Source organism: Pollicipes pollicipes, unplaced genomic scaffold (genome assembly GCF_011947565.3).
Source record: "Pollicipes pollicipes isolate AB1234 unplaced genomic scaffold, Ppol_2.1 Scaffold_7261;HRSCAF=8764_pilon_pilon_pilon, whole genome shotgun sequence".
In the NCBI taxonomy this organism is placed as follows: Eukaryota; Metazoa; Arthropoda; class Thecostraca; order Pollicipedomorpha; family Pollicipedidae; genus Pollicipes; species Pollicipes pollicipes.
The window spans coordinates 3709212-3724342 of NW_023597054.1; the positions used below are offsets into that span (position 1 = coordinate 3709212).

At 54.5% G+C, this 15131-nt stretch overlaps 1 protein-coding gene and 1 long non-coding RNA gene across 2 annotated transcripts; one reads left to right on the forward strand and one right to left on the reverse strand.

The window, feature by feature from the left end:
• The first annotated feature begins 2634 nt into the window (after positions 1-2634).
• On the forward strand, positions 2635-4845 carry LOC119112854 (uncharacterized). The gene is made up of 2 exons (XR_005095793.1): positions 2635-2819; positions 4403-4845. It is a non-coding gene; the product is annotated as an uncharacterized LOC119112854 (long non-coding RNA).
• A 289-nt stretch (positions 4846-5134) lies between these two features.
• Positions 5135-14233, reverse strand: LOC119112629 (chondroitin sulfate N-acetylgalactosaminyltransferase 1). Its single transcript, XM_037236857.1, has 5 exons — positions 13934-14233; positions 10016-10189; positions 8134-8268; positions 6846-6897; positions 5135-6401 (listed from the first exon to the last, which is right to left on the reverse strand). The coding sequence occupies exons 2-5, from the start codon at positions 10020-10022 to the stop codon at positions 5135-5137; spliced, it is 1461 nt and encodes a 486-aa protein (XP_037092752.1). The 5' UTR covers positions 10023-10189; positions 13934-14233.
• Positions 14234-15131: the final 898 nt, after the last annotated feature.

The window sequence follows — 15131 nt, forward strand, 5'->3', positions numbered from 1 at the left end:
AGATAGAGAGAGAGAGAGAGAGAGAGAGAGAGAGAGATAGAGAGAGAGAGAGAGAGAGAGAGAGAGAGAGAGAGAGAGGAGGAGAGAGAGAGACGAGAGAGAGAGAGAGAGAGAGAGAGAGAGAGAGAGAGAGAGAGACGAGAGAAGAGAGTCGCTTTAGACTACGGGTAACTATGGTTTTTAAGGGACAAGATTGCTCTAAGGGTGTCGGTAGTGTAGTAGTTAGCGCGTCTGCGTTGCCTTCTGTGCGTCTGGGAAACCAGAGGTACGGGGTTCGATTCCCGCGGTGCCCGCCCTTCCTGCCAGGGTGAGAGGCAGGCGACGCCACATAGCCTCAGTCGCTGAGTGCGTCGTAAAGCCCCAATCACACACACAAGATTGCTCAAACGGCTCGATTCTTTGTTGAATGAGTATGCTCGTCGGCGTGTTATAGTATAATAGCGTCATCGTCCCTTGCACAACGTTGATTGCGGGTCAATTGACGGCCGTTGTATCTGAAAATTGCGCTCACGAACGCCAGATATGAACGCCTCGACAATTAAATTGTTCTTGGCATTAATCGCCACTCGGCTTGTGGATTGGCAGGGTTTGAATGACGTATTATCGCGTCATGAGTAACAGGGTGGCATTGAATAGTCTCCCCGACATACCTTTTGCCATTTTCGCGGGCGTGTAGCTCAGAAACTAGAGCGGCTTAGGTCTTAGGAGGGCAGGATGGTGAACAAGCACCGAAAAGTCTTCAAGATGGCTATTTCAGTTCAAAATCCCATGTAAATGTAAACACTCCCTGTAACGTAGCGCTACCCCGTGTACCTCTTGAGATCCGACTCTTCCAAGCTGGTGGTGGCGGACCTTCCGTGGATAGGGCAGCGTGGCGCAAGCCCTCACGCGTTCCCATCGGATGGCACGTGGTCGGCGGTGTTCGCGCGCACGCCGAGCGATTTGGGCAGCGCCATGCGTTGTTGAGCGTTCACCAGCCCCTAGCACGGCCACAGTGCACAGTGTGCACGCACAAGCCCCGTTATCTGGCCTGTGTTTGCGCATGCACCCCCCACGGACACGCTAATCTATGCGCTGCTGAAAGACAAGTGGGCCATTGTTGACCGATACGAGTCTGGAGGCCGCTCTGAGCGCCCGTTCTTCGGCACAAGCTGATACCACGCGTTTCACGGCCGTTTAGCGCTCCCTGCACGTGTGTTGCTGCGCGCTTCCTGGTCCAGCCGCGGTGTTAACAACCCATTTTCGTGGCTTAGTTTTCTCTTGCAAACTAAGCCACCTGATAGCGAAGTCACCCTGCGCTCTGCGAGCAGTGTTCCGTCGCGGCTGTTCGCGGCGGTGGCCTCTCCGCTAACGGAACGTCCAGTGTCGCCGCGCCGCTAGCACAGATGGGCGTTGTTGCTTCCGTCAGCACAGTCGTTACTTTACCGTTATGACGTCGTTTAATTATGACCTGCTGTTATATTGAAGTTTGTTAACTCCACATACGTATTGCAACGCATAACACAACGTTTCGGCCAATGGAATCCCCAGTCGTCGGTAGGTGTTGCTAAGCCCTGAGAAGCATTCGATGGTGTTTGGCTCTCGTCAAATTATGTGCCACACCCCGAAGGGTCTCCTTTGAATCCCTGGAATTCCAACCGGGTCTTGTATTTGCAAGTCCAGCGGTCAACAGTGCGTGTGTGCGTGCATGCTGCATGCATGCGTGCGTGCGTGCGTGTGTATATGTGTGTTTTAACGTACGCTTTAGGCAGAATCGGTTCCATATTAAAGCATAGTTTGGCCCATATTAGTGTTTTTCAGCCCTTCCTATCCTCGGTATTGCACATTTCATTTTGTGTGTTCGTGTTGTGGCTTTCCCAGAGTCGCCATTCACGGCACGGATGCGCATTCATGAAGTTACAACGTTTCAGAGATGCGTTTTGTGTCATTGGATAACAAAGACGTTGGAGCCGTACAGTTGGCCAGGTTTACACAACATTTCGAGACAACAGAACTGCGCGGTCGGTGCCGACTGACCTGTAACAGCTCGCGCTGTTTATGCCCGGTTATGCGGATGTTTTTTGTAATTTTAAAATTAATGCCGACGCTCGTGAAGGTCATCTGTGATTCATCCAACGAACCTCAATGACTAGTGCGTGGGCTCGAAAGGACTTTCATCAGGCTGACGAGGACCAATTATGCCTCGCTGTACAACCAGCTGCGCCCCAAGGGAGTGTCTCCACAGCTATCAACACATATGTGACCACAAACACGTATACAGATTGCCAGACATCACTGAACTCTCAACAACAGACAGTGACGGTCGTAAATCGATGGCCGATTTTTATGTTTTTAAGTAGTCACCCCACTGTTAAAAGGTGGTACGCAAGTGGCACCACGGCCGTTGACACATTCACAGGGCGCCTGAGGCGACGGTGTGCGGGCGGACCGGACACTATCCAGCCCCGGGCGTCGGCGCCAGTGCATGTCCCGTTGGCCGCAGCGTCCGCTGGGGCAGCGGGCGGCGGTTCGTGCTGACTGGCGCCGGTGGCAGCCCGGGCGGCTCGCTTTCCCCGTGCGTGGCCGGGCCGCACGGGCACGCCACGCGGCCGCGCCTGACCCACTAACCCGTTGACGTGCAGTGCACGGCTGGCGGCCGGAGGCGGCGGGCCGTCCGTTTAGCCGGGGATGGCGCTCGGCCGGCTACATGTCGCACTGTGGACCTCACTCCACCTCGCAGCTGCCCCTACTGCCCAGACGGCAGGCCGGCCTCGTTTGGGCTGCCCTTGGATAATTTGCGCGTGATGAAGTGGTAACCGCAAGGTTTCGGGACGGTTTACGTGAGTTTCTCCTCGGTTCGCCACCTGCTTTTTGCTCATCACGACGTGAGGACCCGCGTGTGAAGTTAGGTAGCGATGGCCACAGTCATCATTTTCAGGTGATGGTACACCGTCGTCACACGATAAGGCTCGGTCGAGAGCCGCTTAAATCACTTCAAAGTGATTTAAAATCACTACTTAAATCACTTCAAAGTGATTTAATAATAAACTTAATAAATCACTTAAATCACTACTGCCACGGCAGCCAGACTGCCGTGGCAGTAGATGTGTCACTGGTGCTGGTGCGCTAACTTACAAGCTGTGACGTCCTGTTCAAGTTTACTGAGATATGGAAGGAAATGACGGTTGCTTTGCACTGCTGGTAATGTCAGTCTCTCTCTCTCTCTCTCTCTCTCTCTCTCTCTCTCTCTCTCTCTCTCTCTCTCTCTCTCTCTCTCTCTCTCTCTCTCTCTCTCTCTCTCTCTCTCTCTCTCTCTCTCTCTCTCTCTCTCTCTCTCTCTCTCTCTCTCTCTCTCTCTCTCTCTCTCTCTCTCTCTCTCTCTCTCTCTCTCTCTCTCTCTCTCTCTCTCTCTCTCTCTCTCTCTCTCTCTCTCTCTCTCTCTCTCTCTCTCTCTCTCTCTCTCTCTCTCTCTCTCTCTCTCTCTCTCTCTCTCTCTCTCTCTCTCTCTCTCTCTCTCTCTCTCTCTCTCTCTCTCTCTTCTCTCTCTCTCTCTCTCTCTCTCTCTCTCTCTCTCTCTCTCTCTCTCTCTCTCTCTCTCTCTCTCTCTCTCTCTCTCTCTCTCTCTCTCTCTCTCTCTCTCTCTCTCTCTCTCTCTCTCTCTCTCTCTCTCTCTCTCTCTCTCCTCTCTCTCTCTCTCTCTCTCTCTCTCTCTCTCTCTCTCTCTCTCTCTCTCTCTCTCTCTCTCTCTCTCTCTCTCTCTCTCTCTCTCTCTCTCTCTCTCTCTCTCTCTCTCTCTCTCTCTCTCTCTCTCTCTCTCTCTCTCTCTCTCTCTCTCTCTCTCTCTCTCTCTCTCTCTCTCTCTCTCTCTCTCTCTCTCTCTCTCTCTCTCTCTCTCTCTCTCTCTCTCTCCTCTCTCTCTCTCTCTCTCTCTCTCTCTCTCTCTCTCTCTCTCTCTCTCTCTCTCTCTCTCTCTCTCTCTCTCTCTCTCTCTCTCTCTCTCTCTCTCTCTCTCTCTCTCTCTCTCTCTCTCTCTCTCTCTCTCTCTCTCTCTCTCTCTCTCTCTCTCTCTCTCTCTCTCTCTCTCTCTCTCTCTCTCTCTCTCTCTCACTCGCTCTCTCAGTCGCTCTCTCTCTCCCTCTCTTTCTCCCTCGCTCTCTGCTGTCGCACGTTGTATCTTATCATATACGTGCACCTGTATCAGCGCCCATGGTCACCTGGTGGACATTGCCGCAATGCTGCTCCGAGTTTTATTGCAGACGGGCCACTTCAGACCGTATCGGGCCTCCCGGCTAGGGTCGCCCATCGGCTTGCTGTTGCGGGCGGTGTAGGCTGCTTACAGCCGACCCTTCAGCTGACGGGCGGCACCTTCAGTCCACGCGGCGCTCAACTGACCATATGCCTCTCCCTGTTCCGCTGCCCACAGGAAGAAGGCCAAGTTCGAGGGCCAGTACAAGAACATTGTACGCGGCGCGCAGAAGGGTGCCACCAAGGGCGCCAAGGCCCGCGGCCGTTCACGAGCCCGCTGAGGCCGTGCCGCCGTGCATCAGTCGCGACGCATTGAGCGGGCTGTGGGAGCCTGGTCAGGCACCGCCGTCGGCCCATCAATATTGCACGCTGATGGGACCGGCCGCCAGGCTCGAGACAACGCGGCGCGTCCATGGGCCGCGTGGTGCGTGTGGCGTTGTGTGACGCCGTCGTGGCGGCTGGGGGAGCGTTCTGGGCAGGTCGGCGGCAGGACGTTGTCTGTGGTCTCACTGGCAGTGGCAAGACCTGCACATTTGAGTACCGGTACAGCTAGCCTGGGAACACCTCCTTTCGAGCCGGTGTGAATACGATCTGTGAATAAATATGAGCCGGGAGGTGACATATTAAGTGTTCAACCCATTCGTGGCTGATCGGCTGACGCGTCAGCAGGCCCACTGTGACGCCATCCTCGCTCTGGATCTGCAGTCAGTGGACAGGGACCAAGGATTTATTTCGCAAAACAGCATTCGTACAGCGCAATACATTCGACGACACGTCCACGACCATACACGCACAAAAGCTCAGCCGGCTCAGGCGTTATCCACGGCAGCGACCCGCGCTGTGGCCGTGAGCGCAGTTGGCGGCACCAGTCCTGCAGTGCGGCCGCACTCTCAGCCGCCTCGGCCGGACGTTACCGGCGCGTCGGCGGCGAGATGACGCTCGTCTTGGTCGTGGTCGCCTCTTCGTCGTCGTCCAGCTCGCCGACCGGCCCCAGCGCCAGCGCCAGCATGTCGTGCACGGCCGTCGAATCGTCCGCCGCCGCCTTCAGCTGCTGCACGAAGCGGGCCCAGGTCTCCATGGACGCCTCACTGTGCCTCAGGGAGCCCATACACGAGTGGTACTTCTTGCCCAGCAAAGTGCGGTCGCACTGCTTGCGGTGGTAGATATGCACGAGACCTGGGTCGGGCGCGCGAACAATCTCCAGCTCCGTCTGATTGTACTTCTTGTACAGTACGACGTCCTCGCCACCCCAGCTTCCCGACACCAAGAACTCGCCAGCCACACGGTCAAAGTCCGACTTGTACTGACACGTCATGCCGAAGCCGAAGTCCCGCCAAAAACCCACGTCGCCACTTATTGGGTGCATCTGCCAGAGCGAGGTTGGCTTCTTGCGCCAGGCGCGGAAGTAGAGCTCCGGACTGAATGTGCTGAACACCACCGGGTAGTAGACGCGCCGGCCAGGGGCGGTGTTGGCGCGGCACCGGTGCAGTGCCTGCGTGTCGAAGAACATGTCGACGTCGCAGAAGAAGAGCAGCACGTCGTCGTGACCCTTCCAAGAGCGTGCGCCTTCCAGCAGGGCGTGGCCGCGCGAGAACTCGGCCTCCTGGTCTACCAGGCGCGCCACCGGACGGCGGGCGCGCTTGTTCAGTCGGTGCAGCGTGTCGGCCACGCGGCGCCGCTCGCGAGCCAGCTGCTCACGTGGTGCCGCCGGCTGGCCGCGCCAGTAGAACATGACGACTAGCCGCAGGTTCTCGTGGTGCGCGACCACGAGCTGCTCGAACATGGCGGCGAACTCGGCGAACGCGTCCGGCCGCCGGTAGTAAGGCACGACCACATACACCAGCTGGTCGTGGTCGTAGCCGGGCTGCGCATCGACGAGCAGCGGACCGGCACGGCGCACCAGTCGCACCGTTTCCACGCGGCCCGGCCGCGCCTCGCTGGCGAAATGCAGCACGTACACTTCGCCGGCGCCCAGCACCTGCTTGTACCGGCCGTCGAGGAAGTGCTGGGCCGTGTAGCTGGCGCCGCCACTGGCCTGGTTGAGGTGTTGAGCGCCGGTGCGCACGGCCGCCAGCAGCTCGACGTTCAGCGCGCCCCTCCGGCCGAGCTGCGGCGATTTGTTAACCGTGTCCCAGACGCTGCCCTTGGTGAACACGCGCCAGCTGGTTGTCTTCACCCTGCGGCACACGTTAGGTCAGCGTAGTGACGGCGTCGGCCAGCGTTCAGGCGGCCGAAAGCCATGTCGTGACGGACCGCTATCCAGGTGCGGTCGGCCTTGCACGTGTGTGCACACGAGCAGTATGCACGCCACCCGCCATGGGCAACGAGCGAGGTCAGACCGGGATGATCATTGATCTAAATCATGACATGGGCCAGACTGCGCTCCCTTGTGGCCAGCTGAAGGTGCGGTCATGTCTGCGACGTCACCGGCCGCGGCGGCGCAATCGGGATGGCCGCGTACTCACAATCGTGATCGGATCAGGTCGGGATGGCCGCGTACTCACAATCGTGATCGGATCAGGTCGGGATGGCCGCGTACTCACAATCGTGATCGGATCAGGTCGGGATGGCCGCGTACTCACAATCGTGATCGGATCAGGTCGGGATGGCCGCGTACTCACAATCGTGATCGGATCAGGTCGTCCATCTGTTCCACGTCACTGGTCTTGTCCTCTGGAAGGATATTGTTGCATGTGTGTGCGTCAATTTCACTCGTAGTACAGTGGTGCCTTTCTTTGTTTTTTTCTATCAGCGCTAAGTAAAGTAATACGAACTAATCCTGACTTGCGAGGGTAAGGAAAGCCAGCGCCTTCCATTTCTGATATCAGAGGCCACAAAAGAACGACCAGTGGTAGCACCGAAATCGGACATTGCCGGATCATTACTCATGCTTATTAAAACGAATTCTGATACCAGATCTCGTTTGGTCATGTCGCTATGACACCATTTCTGACATTTTTATGACACCGGATATTTTTATAACGAGTGTTTCGTTGTGGTTCACTGTTAGTAAATGACGATTTTGGACACGAAGTTAGCGATTAATCATGAGAAACGGGAATGCAGATGGCGTTCTCGAACAGCGCCCTTTCCTGGATCAAGCGAAGTTAGTGGTTTAGGGGTCACCCAGGAGGACCGTTACCCACGAAGGAGAGCGGGTGTTTTGATTGAGCGTAACCGACGCTTTACAAGGGCGGAAGGGACGATTCGTACAACACCACATTACATTCATGTCAGGTTTGGTTTAAAATTAACTGAAATAGAATGTCTCAGCAGGGTTGACATGCGGCGTGTTCCTGTGTAGCGTGATCACCACTCTCTGACCAGGGGAGGAGACAGATGGCGAAGGACAACAAAGCACATGATTTAATTCATGCACGGCTCGATATCAAGATTTTGCCTGTACATGAAGCACCTTTAGGTCAATTTCCTGCTTTGAAGCTGTTCAGAAGATGAATGCAACGGTATGATATTTGCTGTTCTATGTCCTGGAAGATTTTATGCTAATGGTTGGCCTGGCTTGAGGAAGGGTCATCCGAGATTCTCAACAGGTCGCATTGGACATCGTTTGACTTCTTGATTGACTGATCTTCGTTTGACCGAATACCAAGCCACTGACTGCAGTTCTTGTTCAATGGTCCCGGCTTAATTTGGGGCCGAGTGACAGCCAGTAATAACTCGTTTGTGAAGTGGAAATAATGAACAAGTGGAAATAGCTCGCACCAGGGGAGGATGAATCTGAAACCAGGTAAAGATGGCAGAAATTATTGGGAACGGCACAAGAGGGCCTAACCATAATTAATAGCCATAAAAATGACACAGCTGGTTTTTATACGGCATCGAAAACTGCCTGATGTCCCTCTCCTGGTGAAGATCGGTGGACGCAGACAGCGAGTCATCCGTTATTACCATCACGTGGTGCGAGCTGTGGGACGGCCACGTCGAGTGTGGGGTCAGTGGGCTTTTGCTGCAGCTGCCTCTGACCCCCGCCGCACAAGTCCTCTTCTTGCGGCACCAAGTTGTCTTCTTGCTCCACCGGCAGCCCTGGGGAAGTACCATCAGCGGTCCCACGCGTCCGTGCACAACACCCCTGGGCCGTTACACTCCAGTCGAGTCGGTTATTTTCCCATGCAACACAACAAAATGTGGTGTGATGCTAAGTATGACGGCTCACCAGCATGCTGACTTCCACTGCGTGTGAATGAAGCCATGGCCCCTTAGCACTGGTCCAGTGCAGCCTATTTCGCAAACAAAGGCACGCATACGTCGGAAGTGTGCCTTTGTACATGTGTGTACAGACATGTGGGCCATCGGACAAAAACGTTTCTTTTCAGAGTATTTTTTAAAACTTGCTTGTCTTGTGTAGGCAAATATCACAACAATACATAGAGAACACTGCACGTTTATTGTCTGCGATTGCTGTGCACAATCTGTCGGCTATATGGACTATTGTTATTTTTGAAAGCACTTCTGCTGCATCGTAGTGTGGTACCATAAATACATTAGAGTAGGTTTGAACTCAGATATAAAAAAACGAAGCGTACTTAAGATTAACACGTGATTGTTTAACACGCGCTCGGGTGGGGGTCAAGTCGGGTCCACGTGAACCCCGAAGGTTTTTACTGACTTCTTCCTGAATTTATTTTCCTGCATTTCCTGAGTTTTCCTACGGCGGGTCAAAGTCAGGCCATGGATGCAGCAAAGACGATTTCGAGGGGACCGTTCAATCTGTTGCAACAGCGGAGTATTGGACGAAACCATACATTTCTGGGATGGTTTTTTAGGCAACACAACAATTGCATAAACAAATTCCATCGACCTAGGACCAGGTATGAAGGTCGGACCAAGGTCGAAACCAACCTGCTGTATTACTCTTGCGCGTGCTGTATGGGATAGTTTCTGGTGCTAATTTCGAATTTATTGATAACAGGAACCGCATCATACATCTAACATGGACTTGCCAAAGGTGGCAATAGGTCAATGACCTAAAATGACCCAGGTCAGCATTGTGGTTTTGGGAACATTCTGCCTAGCGTAATCTTGGTTGCTTATTCAAATGAAAATCTTAAAGTAGTCTGGTGTGATTTTGGTCACTCCGACCTTCAAAAGATCAAACAAGACCACTGACCTTAAATGAGAATTTGACCTTTTGCTCAGAACAATTATCTGGACTCTGGGGGGGGGGGGGGGCACTTTGGAGACCAGCTTGTAGTTTGACCTTATCTTACGCAAAGGTCATGGCCAAGGAATCTCAAACTTTGACCTAAGTGAGTTTACGTTCAGGCCAACACACGGTGGATTTGGTTGTCTCTATCTCTCTTAGTTTCTAAGATCTCAAGGGAGGAGATCAAATTGATTTTCCACCCGAGCAAAGGGAACCAACCGCCACCCGGGCGCTTGTTAAATACAACAGCGGTTTACGCTGTTTTTCAATTAAACAAATATTTTTTTATTCAGTTAGGTTTCTCCGCCAGGGGTACTGATTCTGTTACCGATGCGTTTCTGTCCATTCACTCACTCTGGCTGGAACTGTTTCCATGGTAAAGTGAGACGATAAGACATCCGTTCACCAAGGCGAGGAAGGCCACTAGCTTCCTCGCTGAGGCACTTCGGAACATCCCTCGGCCTAAAACAGGGAAAACAAACTTGAGTCGCTTGCTATTGGTATGAGACTCTTCAATGCAGGCACGGGGCACCAGCGGCGCAGCCAGCAGGGGAGCCTTCGCGGAGGAGAGGGCGAGTGGCCCCTGCGCCCGCTCTCGCCCGCCTACCCTGCCACCTGACCACCCACCTGTCATGCCCCGTTGACTGCGCCCCTGTGGTCGTGCCGACTCCGTCGTAACGAGGGGCCGAGCTTCCAGCGCCGGCCGTCGGGCGCGACGGTCCGCTCTCGGGCCAGCGACGTCGGTCCGGCTGCTCGCCAGGCACGCGCTCCGCGGTGGTCCGCTTACTCACCCTACAGCGTCTGAATTAGACAGATCCATGGAGAAAGGAGCTTAGCAGCTTCCACATCGTGGATTTTCTAGCTTCCACGTTAACGTGCATGCAATAGTCGCGGAGGGTTCTAGGTCAGTGGAAAAGGCTAAGAAATGAAGAGAAAACGGAGCAAAGTGGGCTTTCCGGGATCAAGTGGACCAAATGCGGTGATTTTGTCGGAGAGTGGGGGCTTTTCACTAGCAGGAGGCCCTTCACCACCCCGGTGCATCCCCCATCAACACTGATTGCTCCTCTGGCAGGCTGAGGGAGAGGGAGAGGGAGGGGGTGGCCCTCCACGTCAGGCCGACATTTTTTACTTTTGCAAAATAGATAGCTCCTTTGGTTTTCTCATGGTCATGCTGACCGAGCTGCCCTCCCGGTCAGAAATGGTACGGCTGTGCTCCTGCCTGGCGCCGGCATCGTCCGTGTGCAAGGCTGTGACAGGCTACAGCGTGTGCCGTGCCGGCTGGGGGGCCCTTGGCGCCCCTCGGAATCTACGATGAAAAGCCCGATTTAAGGACAGGAAGGGCCCGAAAATCCAGCCAGAGGCCTCATTCAAGGGCCCGGCCCGAAGGGCCGTGCACCAAATGCCAGTCAGAGAGCCCTGCGCGCTGAGCAGGGGCCCACTGAGTCGATAAGGGCCTATATTTCGATCAAACGCCGCCAGTAAGGTACAGTCGGCTCCGTGGCGGCATGGGCCTGAGGGCCCATATCGCAAGCAAGGGCAAAGCCGGAGCCAGCGATTTACATTGCCCGGGCCCCGCAGCCCCTACCAGGGGCCCCAAGTCGGCCAGAGGCAGTGTTCGAGGAGGCCCGAAGAGCATAGAGGGCCCACCCAGACATTCTGTGTCAACAACAGGACATTCTGTATCACCAAGGAGCCTCGAATTGGCCGCCGGAAAACTTGTTCAACAAGGGCGGGGACAGGAGCCCAAATGACAGAGGGTCTCTTGCGTTGGTCGGGGCACTCGGACAATTGAAGGAAACAAGAACTTATAATAAGTGCTCACATTGAGGTAATAGAAAAGTCCTGTACCAGTCGGGGCCCGCAGTACCGAACGGTGGTCCCTTCAACCCTTTTCCAGCATGGGCCCGTTAAGCCCGACTGGAGCTTATGTGCCACTTACTTGACCGCCTGCGGTGAGCAAGGGGTGTTGTTGCGTCAAGGACGGTTCATGTGCCGATCCGGAGTCTACTGCGCGGGTCAGAAGGCCTCCCGCGTCAGGGAGAGGACCAACGTGATATCATATGTCCCCCTAAGGGCCTCCGGATTGCCCAGGGGATGCCGCCCCGTGTCGCCAGAATGACGGCCGGAAAACACACCGCGGTGGGACAGGACAACCCTGCAGCCCTTAACCGGTCAAGGGGATTCCCTTATCGGAAAGAAACAAGGGATCTCATTAGCGCTAAATTGAGTGGGTCGGAATGGCTTCAAAACGCACAAGGCCATCCCACGTGTCTCTGAGGGGGTTCATGAATTTGCAGAATGGACTAGTGAAGCAAATACCATCAGACTGTTTGAGCCTGCGCGTTGGATGCCTATGGTGTAGTGGTTCACGCGCCTGCGTTAACCACTGCGCGTCTGGGAAACCACAAGAACGGGGTTCGATTCCCCGCAGTGCCCGCCTTTCCCGCCAGGGTGACGGGCTGGCGGCGCCATATAGCCCCAACAGCTGAGTGTGTCATAAAGCCTCATTGGCACGCCCGTAATCTTTGAGAACAAAGCTTTCGCGATGGCTTGGGTCGCAGCTTCCGCACAACCGAACGGCTTTGGCCACCGCAAGTAACGCCAGGGGCGGGCGCCGAGCGCGCATCACTGACCATAGTGAAATGATGTTTCTGAATATCTTTCGCAATTAATTCGTACAGCTGAAGGATTAGGCTGAGTGAATATTTTTTTATTACAACTTTGGGGATGTCTCCTGGACAGATTAACAGTTACAGCAACACCACAAATAGGAATTTTACCTTTACTGTTCCAGTTTCACAACCACATTCCAGCGCCACTTCGCGGCGCTGTAGAGGCCAATGCTAAAAACCGCACAGGTGGTATATACGCCCGGAATATCTCTATATGTACGAATTGGTGTCCGAAAGCGTTTGGACGGTACTTGTTTTAAATGCATCACTATATTCGTGCGCCTGTTGGCCACGCCTTAGTTAAGCCCGCTAGGCTGACGCTGCGTGGCCTACGGAGACTGCAACGCTTAGCGTCGAGTTTGTTGCTTCTAAGATGTGCGAGTGCGCGTGCTCAAAACTACGCGACATAATTTGTATCACTTCTAAAGTTTGACTGAATGTTGAATATATCGATGTAAACATGGCTTAGGCACGCTAATGCAAACTGTTGACCCTTTTTTATCTTCAATCTACATTCTCGGCATCCTTGTTATTTCTGTACAGCCCGGATGAAAATTCTGACAAAGTTTGAATTCCATCGGTTTAAAAAGAGCCTAATGGACCAGTGTAAAGTGAAAAGCGCCGACAATTTATTTCATGCAGTCATTTATCGCATGGTCTTATCAGTTTGCTACCTATAAACTTAAGGCAGAATTGATCTCGTATTAGCGTCTGGCCTATATTTCAGTTACAGAATGTTGAAATGTGTAATACATGTATATACACATATATATATATATATATATATATATATATATATATATATATATATATATATATATATATATAGCACACACATGTACTCCATAACAAACGGGCCATGTCCCGCGATTTTAAGGATCCTTCCACTATCAACGGGCGCTTTGTCGACCCTGTGCTCCCCTTGGTAAGGCTCTGGCTGCGCCCCTGGGCTCGAAATGGAAATCGTGACCAATGCTTGCGTCACCGGCGGGATCGAGCTCAGTTGGGCTATCTGGAGCCTCTCGCTCCTCCAGCAGGGCGAGGCGCGGTGGCAGAGAGGTCGACGTTGTTTCAGCCCCTCGCACCCCAGCCCGAGGTCCACCGTCCAGTGCTCCTGCCGGCGCTCAGGATGGCCGGCTCAGGGGACGTCGGTCAGCCCGGCGTCCTGACACCTCCGGCTCAGCATATCGGCCGGGCGACTCAGGGGACGTCGGTCAGCCCGGCGTCCTGACACCTCCGGCTCAGCATATCGGCCGGGCGACTCAGGGGACGTCGGTCAGCCCGGCGTCCTGACACCTCCGGCTCAGCATATCGGCCGGGCGGCTCAGAGGACGTCGGTCAGCCCGGCGTCCTGACACCTCCGGCTCAGCATATCGGCCGGGCGGCTCAGGGGACGTCGGTCAGCCCAGCGTCCTGACACCTCCGGCTCAGCATATCGGCCGGGCGGCTCAGAGGACGTCGGTCAGCCCAGCGTCCTGACACCTCCGGCTCAGCATATCGGCCGGGCGGCTCAGAGGAGTGCGCAGCAAAGGGACAGCGGACTAGCAGTCGGCGACATGTGTCTGGCAAAAGCCGACGATCAGCTAGAGGTCTGGTGTCAAATTTTTATGGTAACATCATCCACACCCAAAGGAACGAATTTTTTAAAAATATTCCCCAACAATTACCAACAAGCTTAGTCCGCCAGACGGGACAGTGAGCCTTTCCAACCTTACACATCACATGCTCACGAAACATCCAGGCAAGGCAAACAGCAGAGGAAAACGCATGAAAGGACAGGATGCAATACTGATTGTTTTGATGTGAGTCTGCGGGCGGTGCGACGCAGTCTGGACGGAGTCAGCCGCCGACCGTCGTCACCGCTCCGTCTCACCTGTGGCCGCCCGAAGCCAAACTGCGGTGAGGCGGCGAGCGGCGCAAGCGGCCATGGGGATGGTGACCTGCTGCAGCGGCCTGGCGCCGCCCGAGCCCGTCTGATCTCCGGCGCGTCGGGCCCTGGTGCTGTATCGCATCAAGCCGGTGCGTCCCACGGCACGCTCATGCTGTGGCGCCCCACCGTCACGTGCGTCACGTCACGCCTGCGGTGTTGAGCGTCACGGAGAACTCACAGTCACATGCGGCGCGGCGGCTGCAGAGACTGCCGGCTGCGCTCCCGACCGGCGCCCGTCCGACCGTCGACTGGCGCCTGCCGGCCCGGCCACCGGCCCCGGCACTGGCCCACTTGAGATGCTCCGCGACCGGAGACGGGGGCGGCGTCGGTCGGGGCGGTCCCGTTCCGCTGGCGGGCGTCTCCAGTGGAGCGGCATAAGTGGAGTTACTCATCTGTTGCATAGGGGTGGTGCCAGAGAGGTTCAAGCCTCGAGGGATAGAGGACTTTACCGGCTGAGTTAATCTCAGCGTACCAATGTTGAATGGGTGAGGGCTCGAGTTGCCTGCAGATCATGAAAAAATTACAGGCATGGTTACTGCTGTGGCTAAGATTTTAGCCACATGCTGGGGAGATATTTGAAGAACTACTACGCAAGGCTATTATTTGCGCTTATTTTAATCATGATTATCCACGTTCGTACTACTTTTGCAATTATCAACACCAAGAAATAAGTTTGAGTGTAAATCTCCTGAAACCTCTCCAAGATTTAGACCTGTGCTGGAAAAATGTGGAGGGTTAGCCCCCCGGTTGGTAACGCTGCCTTCTTATGGGCAGTGGATGGATGTGGGCACAGCCCCATAGCTAGCAAGTGAATTGAGTTCACAAATCTTACCTGTGAAAGCCTGAGGGGCTCTGTCTCTACCCTACCAACTTGTCTTGAAAGTGTAACCATTCGGAGGTAATTGAGACGTCATGAGTGGGCGAGCGATGCGAGGGAAACGAACTCATTCGTACATGAGAGACTGAATCGAGTCCTTTTTGTTCGTTTCCTTGCGTGCCTACCCGGGGTTCAATATTTTTTCCAAGCGTGAAAGCACACAGCATCGAGCACTGGCTTAACAGAGTCATCAGAGCTTTTGCGATTTAGACTCTTAGACCAGTTGAAATTCACAAAACACAAAACTCATGCAGTTCTGGCCAC